At 40.9% G+C, this 14863-nt stretch overlaps 1 protein-coding gene across 10 annotated transcripts in view; it reads right to left on the bottom strand.

Moving 5' to 3' along the window:
• Window positions 1-4723: 4723 nt before the first annotated feature.
• The window catches only part of LOC308101185 (Fc receptor-like protein 5), a 223304-nt gene continuing 213164 nt past the window's right edge, over window positions 4724-14863 (bottom strand). For 4 of the 10 annotated variants that reach the window (XM_080450567.1, XM_080450563.1, XM_080450568.1 and 1 more), the window contains 12 exons: window positions 11737-11931; window positions 10120-10135; window positions 7400-7497; window positions 6784-6799; window positions 6583-6680; window positions 6330-6380; window positions 6129-6144; window positions 5930-6027; window positions 5725-5775; window positions 5296-5311; window positions 5138-5201; window positions 4724-5020 (listed from right to left, as the gene is read on the bottom strand). In XM_080450567.1, coding sequence (XP_080306693.1) covers window positions 5153-5201; window positions 5296-5311; window positions 5725-5775; window positions 5930-6027; window positions 6129-6144; window positions 6330-6380; window positions 6583-6680; window positions 6784-6799; window positions 7400-7497; window positions 10120-10135; window positions 11737-11931 — 704 coding nt within the window. In that variant the 3' untranslated portion in view covers window positions 4724-5020; window positions 5138-5152. The remainder of the gene's footprint in view (window positions 5021-5137; window positions 5202-5295; window positions 5312-5724; window positions 5776-5929; window positions 6028-6128; window positions 6145-6329; window positions 6381-6582; window positions 6681-6783; window positions 6800-7399; window positions 7498-10119; window positions 10136-11736; window positions 11932-14863) is intronic. The other 6 variants (XM_080450565.1, XR_013934499.1, XR_013934500.1 and 3 more) reach the window with 6 other exon arrangements.

The following is a 14863-nucleotide window of genomic DNA, read 5'->3' on the forward strand; positions in this document are numbered from 1 at the left end:
TTGATTGATTGATTGAATTGATTGAATACTTTATTTAGAAGTTAGCAGAGAAAAAAGGACATGGAATTACAGTTCAAAATACTAGGTCAAAATAGAATTGAAAAGCCCCAAAAAGCCTACTGGCTTGTTTCAATTGGGGTCCTCACGTACTCAATTCATGGAGAGATGGACTGTGCTGGTTTATTTTGTGCAAAATAGGCATAGGCAAGGTTGAGATTGTGGTCTTATTTAAATAGAAACAGGAGGATCACGAAAGGCAGTGGTTAGTTCAGTGCCTGTAAAATGTGCCAGTGTTTTTTGAAGACTGATTTGATGGGAGTAAGGGGAATAAGTTGTGATACAGGTGATTGAAAATTGTTTTTGTTTTTGTTCTTATTACTGGTGGTTAACAGTTCAGAACGAGGTTTGTGGAGCGCTGTGTTAAAGGCTTGATCCACCCAAGTGGTCGGGTAGCCTCGCTGCACAAACCTGTCTCGCATATCTGAGGCTTTCTCACAAAAGTCTTCGGTAGAATGACAGACCGTCTTAATCTGTAGAATTGGCTTTTGGGGAGGCCCCTTTTAAGTGGTGTATTAAACAATTATGTTTCATAACTAGGCTTGCCAACTCAATGATAAAATCATCTCGATGTAACAGAAAAAACTTCAGGGCCTCAAGGCCACCGTCATGTGGTATGTTAGTATACAAACTTGTCACATCCAAAGTAACTACTAAGGCATCATCTGGACCAGAGCCGTAGGAAGCCATTTCCAGTTGGGGGGGATATATTTGTACCGGCCCACGTTCGGGACATGCGTGCCAAAAAATCGGTTCGGCTCGGTTCGGGTGTCTTTGTGCATGTGGGCCGGTTCGCGGCCCACGCGAGCCCCGTCCCCCCCTTTCCTACGGCCCTGATCTGGACATTTTTGAAGGTTAGAGATCTTATTAATGAAGTCTGTGGAGTCTTTAATATATGACGGAAGGGACTGTGCAAAAGGTTTAATGAGCATAAAGGCAGATAAAGGAGACAGCAAGGAGTCGGTCTGAGCCACAATAGGCCGACCTGGAGGATTCTTTAAAGATGTATGTATCTTGGGCAGGGTATATAAGACTGGTTGAATTGGGTTTTCGGATTTAGTGATCCAGCTCTTAAGTTTGGCCTCTTCCAGTATGATAAAACAATCTTTTGAAATCAATCAGTTGGATCAGATTTTTTTTTTTTAGACTTTGTCATTAGACAATTGAGAGAGGATATCAGTTTTTATATTTATCTGCATCTTGGATGCAGATAGCCCCTTCCTTATCTGCAGGTTTAATTACCAGATCTTTAGAGTCCATAAGCTCCTTCAATGCTGTTTTCTCTGTAGGTGATAAATTATAGGAGACACGATAAGGCTGAGTTACAAGACATGGGAGTGCCTTTCTTGTGTAGCCAATAGGCTGCATGTCCGATGACCTTCACTTTAAGGGTGTACTGTGGTCAGTGTACGTTCTGGCAGTTGGATTTTCCTTGCGCTCAAATGAAGAACGAGCGCAACGAGCGATTTTGATTAGTGGTTTCTAAAGGAAAATCCAACTGCCAGAACGTACACGGACCATAGACGGACCGTACTGTAGCCTATGTTTGTTGGTTTGTGTGCCCTGCCCTGTATAGTCTGTCCTGATGAAGGTCAGACTCTAATGACCGAAAGTAGAAATAAAGAGCTTAAAAAAATTTGCAAGTTCCTGACAGTGTGCCGTGGGAGTCCTCTTCTTTGATATCATCAGAGATCCCCTTCTACACAATTATAGAAATTAATGTATTTGTTAATAGCTGATTCAAATTTGAGGCACTTTATGAAAAACTGACTGACTGTACAAGTTTGATGGGTAGTTTATGTGAAGAAGTAAAGAATTTGAGTACTTTTTCCACCACTGATTTTGTGTACCTGCACTGAATAGAAATGTGCCGGTTACAGTGTGCAAATGCATCATTAAATCATAAACTACAGTTTTCTGCACAATCTATATGGAATTATTTATTTAATGATTTTGATGAATGGTTTTAAATGTTGAATGCTGATTTAATACTATGTGAATGAAACTGTTCCTCATGCATGGTCTTTCTCTAGTTTGCAAGTGATTTAAGTTCCGTTAACATTTTCTATTTTTCAGTGTAAGTGCAATATTCTACCTATGAGGGCAGATTCAAATAATGCATTAAGGGCGCGCTCTCACCAAAAGTTGGCTGGCCGCTGTTAAACGCAGGTTGTGCGCGGCCACAGTTTTTTGCAGCCAGCGGATTCTAAAAAACGGGAGTGACGCGCCTGTCACTCACTTTCAGGACCCTCCCCGTAGCCCGCACCGCCTGCTGCCTTGAGCCTTGAGCACCATGGAGCTTCCTGAGTCTTGGGACGGTCCGCCTTCGACTCACCCGATTGGACAGAGGGAGAAAATCAGCTCCTGCCTCCGGGCGCGCTCTCACCAAAAGTTGGCTGGCCGCTGTTAAACGCAGGTTGTGCGCGGCCACAGTTTTCTTCAGCCAGCGGATTCTAAAAAACGGGAGTGACGCGCCTGTCACTCACTTTCAGGACCCTCCCCGTAGCCTGCACCGCCTGCTGCCTTGAGCACCATGGTGCTTCCTGAGTCTTGGGACGGTCCGCCTTCCACCCACCCGATTGGACAGAGGGGGAAAATCAGCTCCCGCCTCCAGCAGTTTTCTGCTTCAAATGGACAAGTCGTGTAGAGCAGATAAACGCAAGGTCTGCACGACAGGCGGAAAGATCCACTCTTGTGTGAATCCACGCATTTACATTGACAATGCATTGGCAGATTCTGCCCCAGAGGTAAAATAAAAGTGCGGTGAGGGCGCGCCCCCACCAAGAGTTGGCTGGCCGCTGATAAACGCAGGTTGTGCGCGGCCACAGTTTTTTGCAGCCAGCGGATTCTAAAAAACGGGAGTGTCGCGCCTGTCACTCACTTTCAGGAGCCTCCCCGTAGGTAGCCCGCACCGCCTGTGCCTGCTGCCTTGAGCACCATGTTGCTTCCTGAGTCTTGAGACGGTCCGCCTTCGACTCACCCGATTGGACAGAGGGAGAAAATCAGCGCCTGCCTCCAGCAGTTTTATGCTTAGTCGCGGAGAGCAGATAAACGCAAGGTCTGCGCGAGAGGCGGAAAAATCTGCTCTTGCGTGAATCAACGCATTTGCATTGACAATGCATTGGCAGATTCTGCAAACAGCAGCCAGCCAACTCTTGGTGGGGGCGCGCCCTGAGAGCGCGCCCTCCAGCAGTTTTCTGCTTCAAATGGACAAGTCGCGTAGAGCAGATAAACGCTTCCCATTTAAGGGCGCGCTCCCACCGCACTTTTATTTTACCCCTGGGGCGGAATCTGCCAATGCTTTGTCAATGCAAATGCGTGGATTTTTGGAAAAAATCCGCAAGACCATGAATCCACGCATTTGCATTGACAAAGCATTGGCAGATTCCGCCCCAAGGGTAAAATAAAAGTGCGGGCGCACTCCCACCGCACTTTTATTTTACCTATGGCTATGGGGCGGAATATGTCAATGCTTTGTCAATGCAAATGCGTGGATTCTTGGTCTTGCGGATTTTTTCCATGAATCCACGCATTTGCATTGACAAAGCATTGGCAGATTCTGCCCCAGAGGTAAAATTAAAGTTCGGTGGGAGCGCGCCCTTAGGGCGCGCTCCCACCAAGAGTTGGCTGGCCGCTGTTTGCAGAATCTGCCAATGCATTGTCAATGCAAATGCGTTGATTCACGCAAGAGCAGATTTTTCCGCTTGTCGCGCAGACCTTGCGTTTATCTGCTCTCCGCGACTAAGCATAAAACTGCTGGAGGCAGGCGCTGATTTTCTCCCTCTGTCCAATCGGGTGAGTTGAAGGCGGACCGTCCCAAGATTCAGGAAGCAACATGGTGCTCAAGGCAGCAGGCCGTGCGGGCTGCGGGGACGATCTTGAGTGTGAGTGACAGGTGCGTCACAGCGTTTTTTTAATCTGCTGGCTGCAAAAAACTGTGACCGCGCACAACCTGCGTTTAACAGCGGCCAGCCAACTCTTGGTGGGAGCGCGCCCTTAGGCAGGAAGTTTTTGCAACAAACCTTCAACAACGTTTGAGATGTAACCGTGACACAACAAATATGTGGCATTCCAAATAATATAATGTCATTTTCTTCTGGGTAGTAATATTTCTGCCAGTATAAGCATGGATACACTATAATAATAATACCACACAACAACAACAATAATAAATAACAATAAACTTAATTTGTAAAGCACCTTTCGTAACATCAAATGCAGAGAACAAAAAGAAAATTTAACACAGCATAAAACATTAAAAACATTCAGATAAAAACATGAACCAAAAACAATAAAAAGATGGCGAGATCAAGCTAAAACAGGGGTTTGAGTCTTTGCTCAGACCATTGGAAAATTAGAAGGAACATTGCATGGCTGTCCTTGGATGGTATAAGAGATGTGGAAGGAGTTTACACATCAGCCTGAAAACAAAAACGTTTTAATTGAACTGCAAATACAAGCAGAGAACTGATGCACCCTATTCAGATTCAAAGATCATTCATACAAGACTTATTACATTGTATTAACAAACTGAAGCGAAACTGAAACATTTATTCTAAAAATTATACCTTGAAAAAAAAAGAAACAGTTGAAAAAATGCAGCGGATTCTGCCAATGCTTTTCAATGGGAACAGAGCAGAGATCCGCGAATGGCAACAAACCACTCCGATCCCATTGAAAAGCATTGGCAGAATCCACCACATAGCAGAATCAAAGTTCGGTGTGACTGATTTTGTAAATCACAATATATACAACAGAGAGACAAAATATCGCAATGTGAGTTTTTTTCCGGTGTCGTGCAGCGGCTGCAGCCCTACATTTTACCCTGCATTTATTGGTTATACGATCCATTTGTATGGTTACATAATTATATAATGTTACACAGCATTAATTGAAGTGGTGAAGAGCCATTTGCGCTTGTCCACGTGTCATGTTTGTTGGGCTGTCCTACACGTCTCCGGAGCTGAAACAAAGTTACAGTAATCATTTAAAACAAGATATATTGTCATTGAACTTGCTGTAGTCTGACATTTTGTCTACTGCTTTTCCTTAACTATGGAATGTGAAAAAGTGTACTCACCTCTCATTCAGTTTGTCAGAACTTTGTCATTCTTGGTTTCTTGGTTCGCTGAGACTCAACAGGTCTGTAATTAAAATTTAGCAGAAATTAAGTAGAAAACAACATGTAATCTACTGCTGTCACATACATGAATCAACAGAGATCAATAGTGTACTTACCTTACATAATCTGGATCTGTAAATTAAAAGAACATAACATAAATATATGAAAAAACAGGTCACATTTTATAGGCAGTTTCTGCATAAAAAACCATGTGATTGCACTGTCAGACAGAAAACAAAACTGTCCTGTGAACAGGACAATTAACAGAGAGCCAGACCCTCTCAAACCACCAAGTTATTGTACTCAGCAGGGAGTGCTAAAACATGCATCTGAGCCTGAAAAAATTACACTCCTGAGTCCTGACATATATTCCACATTATAACCAAATGAACTGAGATTAAAGTTATTGGATTGGATGAAAAAAAAGTATACTGTACCATTTTCATAGTCATCAGAGTGCCTGAGTCCTGACATATATTCCACATTATAACCAAATGAACTGAGATTAAAGTTATTGGATTGGATGAAAAAAAAGTATACTGTACCATTTTCATAGTCATCAGAGTGCTTGATTACACCATAGAAGCTTGTGTTGCCTAAAGTTAAACAATAATCATTAATGTGGTGCTTATTTTTGTTATAAATACATAGTTTCATGATGAATGATTTATTTCTTATTTGAGTTCAAAATAGAACCAGTTGGCCATGTCAGATGTGTCCTTAATCAACATGATTGGTTCAAAGACTGACCGTGCTGCAGTGGGAGGTACACATCATCAGGAGCTGCAATTTGATTGGTCCTCTGGTCTGCAGCTGAGCCCTGATTGGTTCCCTGAAACTCAACGGGCCTGTAATAAAAAATATATATTTGGGAGAAATTAAATAGAAAACCAGATGGAATCTACTGCTGTTATGATGATGAGTACGCAGAGATCAATACTGTACTTACGTGACATAAAATGGATCTATAAAAAAAAGATTGGGGTAAGTTATACCATAAACCGTTGAACCAAATACAAACATACAGGCCTAACAAATCAAGTCATATTTGAACCTGAAAGAAATGACACTCCTAATATCAATATTTCACAATAAACGCAAATGAAATTAGATAAATATCATTGGATTGGATCTTTAAAAAGTACATTACCATTTGCATAGTCATCAGGGTGCTGGATTACTCCATAGACGCTGGTGTTGCCTAAAGGTTAACATAACATGAATGTGTCAATTATATCAAACATGTTTTACTTTACTTAATTCTTATGCTAAACAAATGCAAAACGAACTGACAGACTAAGGTACTTTGATAAAGGACATTCATTGTTTAATGAATGTTGAATTTGAACCAGTTGGCCTTGCCAAAAGTGTCCTTAACCAACATGATTGGTTCAAAGACTGACCATGCTGCAGTGGGAGGTACACATCATCAGGAGCCCCACTTTGATTGGTCCTCTGTTCTGTAGCTGAGCCCTGATTGTTTCCCTGAGACTCAACGGGTCTGTAATTAAAATATATATATTTGTGAGAAATTAAATATAAAACGACATGGAATATACTGCTGTTATGATGGTGAATACACAAGAGATCAATACTGTACTTACGTGACATATAATGGATCTATTAAAAAAAAGATTAGGGTAAGTTAAATACCATAAACCAAATAAAAACATACAGGAAGCCAGAAGTGTCCTTAAAGGTAGGGTAAGTGATATTTTTTGGTTAAAACAAAAAGTATTTTGTTAAAAGGTTAAAATACTATATTCTGATAGTAATCATTGCTATAGAGTGTTTTTTCAGTAACAGATGTCTCCCTGTCTCTCCAGCTCTTTAATAAACAGAAAGAAAAAAAATTCGGTAGGTGTCAAAATCTCAGCCAATCAGGAGAAAGTACCCATTTTAAGCTTAATTTGTATAGTGTTCCAGTTCCAATTTTGTCTGCTCATTTCTTAGTGTCATCACTTCCAATTTCACTTGTTTAATCTGTATCCTGATTGAGTTCTCTGTCCTGGTTGGATAACATTGGAAATGAAACTGAAACTGAAACGAAAATGCATTTTCTGTTTAATAAAGAGCTGGAGAGACAAGGAGACTCCTAATACTGAACAAACACTCTATAGCAATGAGTACTATCAGAATATAGAGCTATTTAACACTTATTTTAACCAAAGCAAATCACTTACCCTACCTTTAACCAACATGATTGGTTCAAAGACTGACCGTCTTGCAGTGGGAGGTACACATCATCAGGAGCCCCACTTTGATTGGTGTTCTGGTAATCAGCTGAGCTCTGTTTGGTCCCCTGAGACCGAACAGGTCTGTAATGATAATAAATAAATATTTAGAAGAAAACAAGTAGAAATTAAAGCTGCAAGCAGCGATAAGCGGGGCCAAGGCATGAAAGGCAAACGCAATATGCAACAATAGCACAATAAGATGTAGGAACAGAATAGATTGAACTTGAGAAAAAGCAGCCCATGTAATTAACAAATGAGCATTCGCAACAGCTGAGGGATTGTGGCTGGCAATCCAGGGTTAAGAACCTTACTCATGGACACCTCAACCCATGGCCATAGACAAGAATCGAACCCTTAACCTTCGGACTCTCAGGCTGTCACAGTAGTGATTGAGCTAAGAGTCATAGACTCTTGCCTTCTGCCATGAACCGAGCCCCTGTTTCACTAACACTAAGATCAGTTGTTCACAAAACATTTACCAATAGAGATTTGTGATGTCTCCTCGGTACCAAAAATAGCCGATCTACAAGCTCACAAAGCGTTGCTATCAAAAAAGTTGTGAGATTGTAGATCGGCTATTTTCACAACGAAGTATGTCATACATTGAAAAACATACTCTCAAATAAGCATTTTATGTTATATTTAACAATTGCACATGCATTAATTGATACAATCATGTTGTGTGCAATGCAATTTAAATAAAGTCTGCATGAGGTGAGGATTGAACCGTCGACTTTGAGATTACGAAGCAGATGCTGTAGCGAGAAGCCATTGGACCAACAGACCTGAAGTTGTGAAAAAGGAGCTGACACAGATGACACAGTTTCATGCAAATTGCTCAGATATCCTGGGTTTAAGCATTTTTCAAACTGTTCAATATTGCGGAAAATCTAAGGGCGGAGCTTACTGGTCAAAGTGATAGATGTGTTCCTTATGAGTGAAGGCACATGTTTAAGCAAGTTTCATGGCTGTCGGCCAAACGAGGCATGACTTATGCCTGTTTAAAGTATGCATTTTCAAAAAATATATAAATATAATATAAATATATAATATAAAAATAGCGCCCCCCTTTGGCCAATTGGAGTAAGATTGGTTTCAGTGATATTTGGAATGACCCTCTACATTACTGCAAAGTTTCAAAGAAATGTGAGTCTGCATGTATGTGTTGGGGGCAGATGAATAATTGTCATAAAACTGCAATATTCATTGGCTCATAAAAGCTTAGACCCTCCAGAAAAACGCGGGCAAAAATCCTTGATTATGCAGGCTAAAACTCTTGACTATGCGGGCTAAAACTCTTGATTATGCGGGCTAAAATCCTTGATTTTGCGATGAAATATGCGGGTTTTTTTGCAATTTTATGCGGTGAAATTGCGGGAAGTTACGAAATTTGCAGAAAGTTGTGAAATATGCGGAAAGTTGTGAAATATACGGCAATATGCGAAATATGCGATATGAGAGAAGTTGCGAAAAATGCGAAATATGTGAATATGCGAAATAATATTCCATATCATGCGATGCGCATATTATACGATGCGATGCGGCCTTTTTGAAAAAACGTTACCCCTGCATAATTATGCGCCATTTTGCTGATTATGCTGTAAATTCTGCGATCGCATAATCGCATTTTTAATCGTCTAAAAGCTTATGGAAAATCCGCCACTAACGTTTTGTTGGCATAGGTCCAAAGTTCATGTGTAGAAAGTTTCGTGCAGATTGCTCAAAAATCCCAGGAGGAGTTTGATTTTAACTGCTTTTCATATAATTCAAAATGGTGGGAGATCTAAAGGTCAGAGGTCAAAAGTCAGACCACGAAAGTTGTCAGGCATGAGGAGACGCATGTGTGTATTGAAGTTTCATGGCTGTAAGTCAAACAGGGCATGAGTTGTACCCAAGGGGCCAGCTTGAGATTTTTACATTGACTCCAATACGGAAGAGACGGTTCATATGAATGGCCTGTAGTTTCGCTGTTTTACCCCTGCTGGTATCAGAAAGAATTTATCTTAACGCAAGCGGATGGGTTTTTGACAAACTTTAGACTAGATTTTCTTACCTTAATAAAAATAGTCATAAATACTATATGCTTCCAGTCGCTAGTTTAAAGTCTCCTTTCAATCATCATGATATGCGTTTTGGTAAACTATGGTCCCATGTATTTTGAAATTGACGATAAAGTAGGTTATGCTCTAGGAGGGGCGGGATGATTTGATTGACAAGCTACACAACCAATAGCATACATTCCCCGCCCCCGCTTTTGATCGACAAGCTACCCAACTAATAATGGTCTGGTGTCATTCTGCAGGATATGACGCGATATTGAAAGATGGCGGATTTGAAATTGCTGAACAATCGGCTTCATTTACGGTCTGTAGAGTCTAGGGGCGTAACGCTGTCCATTCTTTTTATACAGTCTATGGTTGTACCTGTTCAAAGTTGGCATTTTTCAATTGATTGCTATAGCGCCACCCTTTGGCCAATGGTTGTGAGATTCATTTCTTGATTGTTTTTCATGACCATCTACCATATGACCGAGTTTCGTAAAAAGCGTATGCACGGTTAGGCCGTGACAGAAAAAACGGCGGAAGAATAATTAAAGTGTAGAGATGCAATAAGGGTCCACGGCCCTTTGGCCTTGGCCCCTTAACAAGATGGAATCTACTGCTGTCATGTTAATGAATAGACACAGATCAATACTGTACTTACCTGACACAACATGGATCTGTAAAGATAAAGATAAGTTGGACCATAAATCTTTAAAACTTTAAATTGTTTTTACATAATACTCACCAGTATGGTTTATGGCGAGTTGGCCAGTTATTGTAATCCAGATGTAATCCTCAAATGACTAAGTACTCAGTGTGTTTTATGTAGAGCTGTTCACTGATTATAATGTACAGTAGTAATCATCTAATGTAATATTACTCAGTACAGTATGTTTTATGAAGATCTGCTGAGTGATTATAATGTAGATGTAATCCATCAAATATAAATAGTACTCAGTTGCAGTATGGTGTTGTTACTCTACCTCTCCTGTGTTAAGCTCCATGTGTCACACTCAACATACTGTATTTCACTTTACTTTTATCTGTCTCACTGTCTGTCTTACAGTCTGCAGCAGAGAAACAGTCCAGGGTTCGATGTTAAGTCTTTTAAGGTTTGGCTCTGGAGGAGCCATACCTGTTGTGAGTTGTGCACACTGCCATTAGTCCAGTAGAAGTTTGTTTGTTTTCACGTTTAATACTTTTTGAAATATTACATTTTTATACTGGAAGTCAGTGGGGCTCTGAACGGGCTGAAACCTTTTTCCCAAATGTGTCATGATAGATGACCAGTGTGATCAATATGATCAATATTATCAGTGTGATCAATATTATCAGTGTGATCAATATTATCAGTGTGATCAATATGATCAATATTATCAGTGTGATCAATATGATCAATATTATCAGTGTGATCAATATATTCAGTGTGATCAATATATTCAGTGTGATCAATATATTCATGTGACCAGTCAGTGTGATCAATATATTCAGTGTGATCAATATATTCAGTGTGATCAATATATTCATGTGACCAGTCAGTGTGATCAATATATTCAGTGCGATCAGTGTGATCAATATATTCAGTGTGATCAATATGATCAGTGTGATCAATATATTCAGTGTGATCAATATGATCAGTGTGATCAATTTATTCAGTGTGATCAATATGATCAGTGTGGTCATTATGATCAGTGTAATCAATATGATTTGAGTGATCGATTGATTGATATTTTTATTGATATAAATGCATAAACATGACCATATGTATTTGTGCATCTGTCAAAAGGATAAAACACAACGGCTTGAGAGCTTATTTCCATTGCAGTGCAAATGTGTGTTTAATGTGAGTGCCATGTTTTTTTGTTTTTGTTTGTTTGGTTGTTGTTGTTTTGTTTTGTCTTTTTGTTTTTTTGTATGGGGGGGGGGGATTTTGCTGTCCAGGCACCTAAGGTGTGGAATCCCCTACCTGCATGCAGCAACATCAGTGCCTTCTTTTAAGTTGCTTCTGAAAACCTACAGTATGTCAAGTGTTTTTCTTAACTATTCTGCATGTCACAGGTCTATTTTTAAGCTGTTTTATTATTGTTGTCTCCTGTACAGCATTTTGTACAAATACAAATAACAAATACAAATACATTCATTATCAATATCATTATCATTAAAGCAGAGTGTTCTTTCTTACTAAAGAGTGTGTTCATCCCAAACAGCAAAAGGAACAGTTACATCTCATCCTGTAGAATCTTACAGCTTCTCTAATGTCTGAACATCATCAACGTACCTCTGTATTTATTCCAAAGACACAGGCCCAGAATCAGCAGAAAGACTCCAGTCCCCGTCAGAGGGAAGAAATACAGAGGAAGAGAGGAAGGGGTAGGGACAGTCAGAGATGGAGGGAGAGAGATAGAGGGAGGGGGAGAGATAGAGGGAGGGAGAGAGATAGAGGAGTGGTTGTTGTCTTTGGAGGCCGGAGAATCTGAAGCATGAGACATATTCCTCTTAAACACATATTTCAAGAGGTGTGAATATCTTTTAAATGTCAATCATTTAGTTACAGCCAGCCGTATTTTGTATTATATTCTGCATTGTAGTATTCTGTATTTTCCTTTGTTCTGAGGTGGAGAGTTTGTGAGAGGTGGAGACTGAAGCCTTGATTATAAATGGACTGACACCTGTGACACAGGGAGTGGATTGGCTGGGGGCCACAGCCAGTCTCCTATCCACCTGTTTCCGCGGGAATTTACTGGAGCAAAAATCCTGTGTGGGAAACATCCTGCGGGGGGACCGGAAGTAGGAAATAGCGGCTCAGTGTGTTTACATTTGCCAGCAGAACGTAGCTCGTTCGCAGCTGGCGAACGGGCCTTTTGCATGTAGTTGAAGCGCAAGGGGGCGGGGGGGCGGTGCATGGGGAGAGAGTCAGTGCACTGAAGTCAAGGCACACTACGGACAGACAACGGATGCACGCTTATTATGAGAAACAACACAAATAAAACATGGCAAAACAGTTGCGTGCATTAGTGCAAGATGAGGGTAAAGGAAACATTCAGTCTAAATGTCCAGTAATTCGCACGCGAAAAGGAAACATTAATGTCCAGTTTGCTAATCCACAACTACTGTGCCAGATAATCACCAAGAGAGTTAAAAAAGAAAAAACGTTTCAGTCATTCAGTCCGACTTCACTGTAGCCTATAGTAGCCTTTTCATAAATTATATTTGTATTAGGCTGTCCTAAGAGTTTATAATATTTAGAGAAATGTAAGGTTTCAAATACAAAAGTATTGGTAGTAGTTGCTGGACATTTAGACTGAATGTTTCATTTATCCTCATCTTGCGCTAATGCACGCAACTGTTTTGCCAGGTTTTATTTGTGTTGTTTCTCATACGCGTGCATCCGTTGTCCGTCAACAACACAGTAGTCTGTGCCTTGACTTCAGTGCGCTGACTCTCTCCCCCCCCGCCCCCCGCCCCCTTGCGCTTCAACTACATGCAAAAGGCCCGTTCGCAGTACAGCTACGTTCTGCTGGCAAATGTAAACACACTGAGCCGCTATTTCCTACTTCCGGTCCCCCCGCAGGATGTTTCCCACAAGGATTTTTGCTCCAGTAAATTCCTGCGGAAACAGGTGGATAGACACACACGGGCTGACACGGGCGCCTACAAATTCACGCCCACTTTTGAGACAGCGCCGCTATTCGAGGTCCGTTAGAACGATGAACTGCAGCTCTCAATGCAATCTCTATGAGGCATTGTAAAATACTGTAATTTCACTGGTTAACTACTGAGGCTGTAGCGATTTTGTTTGTGTTCTAATAAACTGTCCCATTTGTTTAATATATCCTTTTTAATGTCCCATATCTGTCATCTCGATATACTACCCACAATATACTATAATATACTATCAGTGTGTCAAATGTTCTAGCATCTGAAATCTGAAGTTTAAGTGGTCGCATGGTATATACGTCACAGACGCATCCCTTGAGGTTTTCAATACCCATAAAATCAGCAAAAGTGGCCGTTTTCAATCCGGTCCAATCTGCTCAGTCCAAAGCTTGTTGGATGGGTGACTTTGAGGACATTAAGCACGCAATGACACATTTTCGGGTTGTTTGGGGTTTCTAGGGGAGGCGAGATCTTAGTTGGGCAGACGACCACCTGTCCTGCCTCTACAGTGGGTACGCCACTTGTCGGCGCTCGTAAAGACAGTGATGTCACTGAAATACGACTACTTGTCTGTCTGCCGTCTCGCCTCTGCTGTGTTAACATTATGGGTAACTCGTTAAAGTGGCAAATTAAATGTGAAACACATCAACTATTAAGAAAACAAGATATGTTGACAAAGACACTCCATAAATTTGGAAACATATTTTTATTTAAATCAATATCGTCTCCAGTTAATGTAGGATAATTTTAAAAGTATGCTAACTCTCATATCCTCTCATAGGGAATGCATTGGCAGCTGTAGTAGTACATCGTTCTAATGGACCTCGAGTGTAGGCACTGTCTCAAAAGTGTCCGTGAAATTTGTAGTTCCCGTGTGTGTCTATAAAGCTGATTCTCTAACTTTGCTGATTCTGATCAGAGCACTATCAGCTTCGGCACCAGAATATCGCTTCCTCTGTCCTCGCTCTCACCCCACCAAACCAACCCAAACCCCCTGGTCTTCATCCCTGTTGGAAAAGTCCTTAAAGACTGGGCTTTGTAGCCACCGTGTTGGCAATGTACATTTAGGCTTTTATCTCTATATATCTTTGCTAGTTAACTTGATATTGTCATATTGCATTTTCTAATGTAATTTACCTACGTGCAGACTACAAATACAGTATGTGTTTAGTCTCCGAATGGATACAATTGTTCAATAGAGAGCTGGAGAGACCCCTGTTAACTGAACAACAGCAATGATTACTAAGAGCTCCAGGGTGGGGGTAGTTATCAGTGTGAACCAATCATAAAACAGCTGTGGGCTGGCACACAACAGCACATTGCAAATGCATTGAAATGGCTGGTTGGGTGGGGGGGGTGACATTAACATTGAAGTCAATGAGACTACCTGGGTGCAAAGCATCACAATTGGATTGTGTGCAAAGCGGTAGGTGGTTTGAAGACACCACTTTTGGTGTACAATGGCCAGTCACAGCTTTTTAGAGTTACATGGTAGAATAAACATTATCTCTTTCTTTCTCCCACTGGGGGGGAATCGGTCGCATCGCACATAATAGACAAGCTGTCCAAACACAAAGCACAATCTCTGTACATAATATAGCATTCTGTTTGCTTCATGCCACACCTCATTTTATGACCAACACGCCCATGAGCGCTAAATAGGTGCACGATCATTTGGTATTCATTTGGTACGCCATAAAACTGACAACTGCACTGGTCGTAATATAGCAATGACAATTGCACTGTAA

This window comes from Gymnoscopelus braueri (genome assembly GCF_963280865.1).
Source record: "Gymnoscopelus braueri genome assembly, chromosome: 15".
NCBI lineage: Eukaryota > Metazoa > Chordata > Actinopteri > Myctophiformes > Myctophidae > Gymnoscopelus > Gymnoscopelus braueri.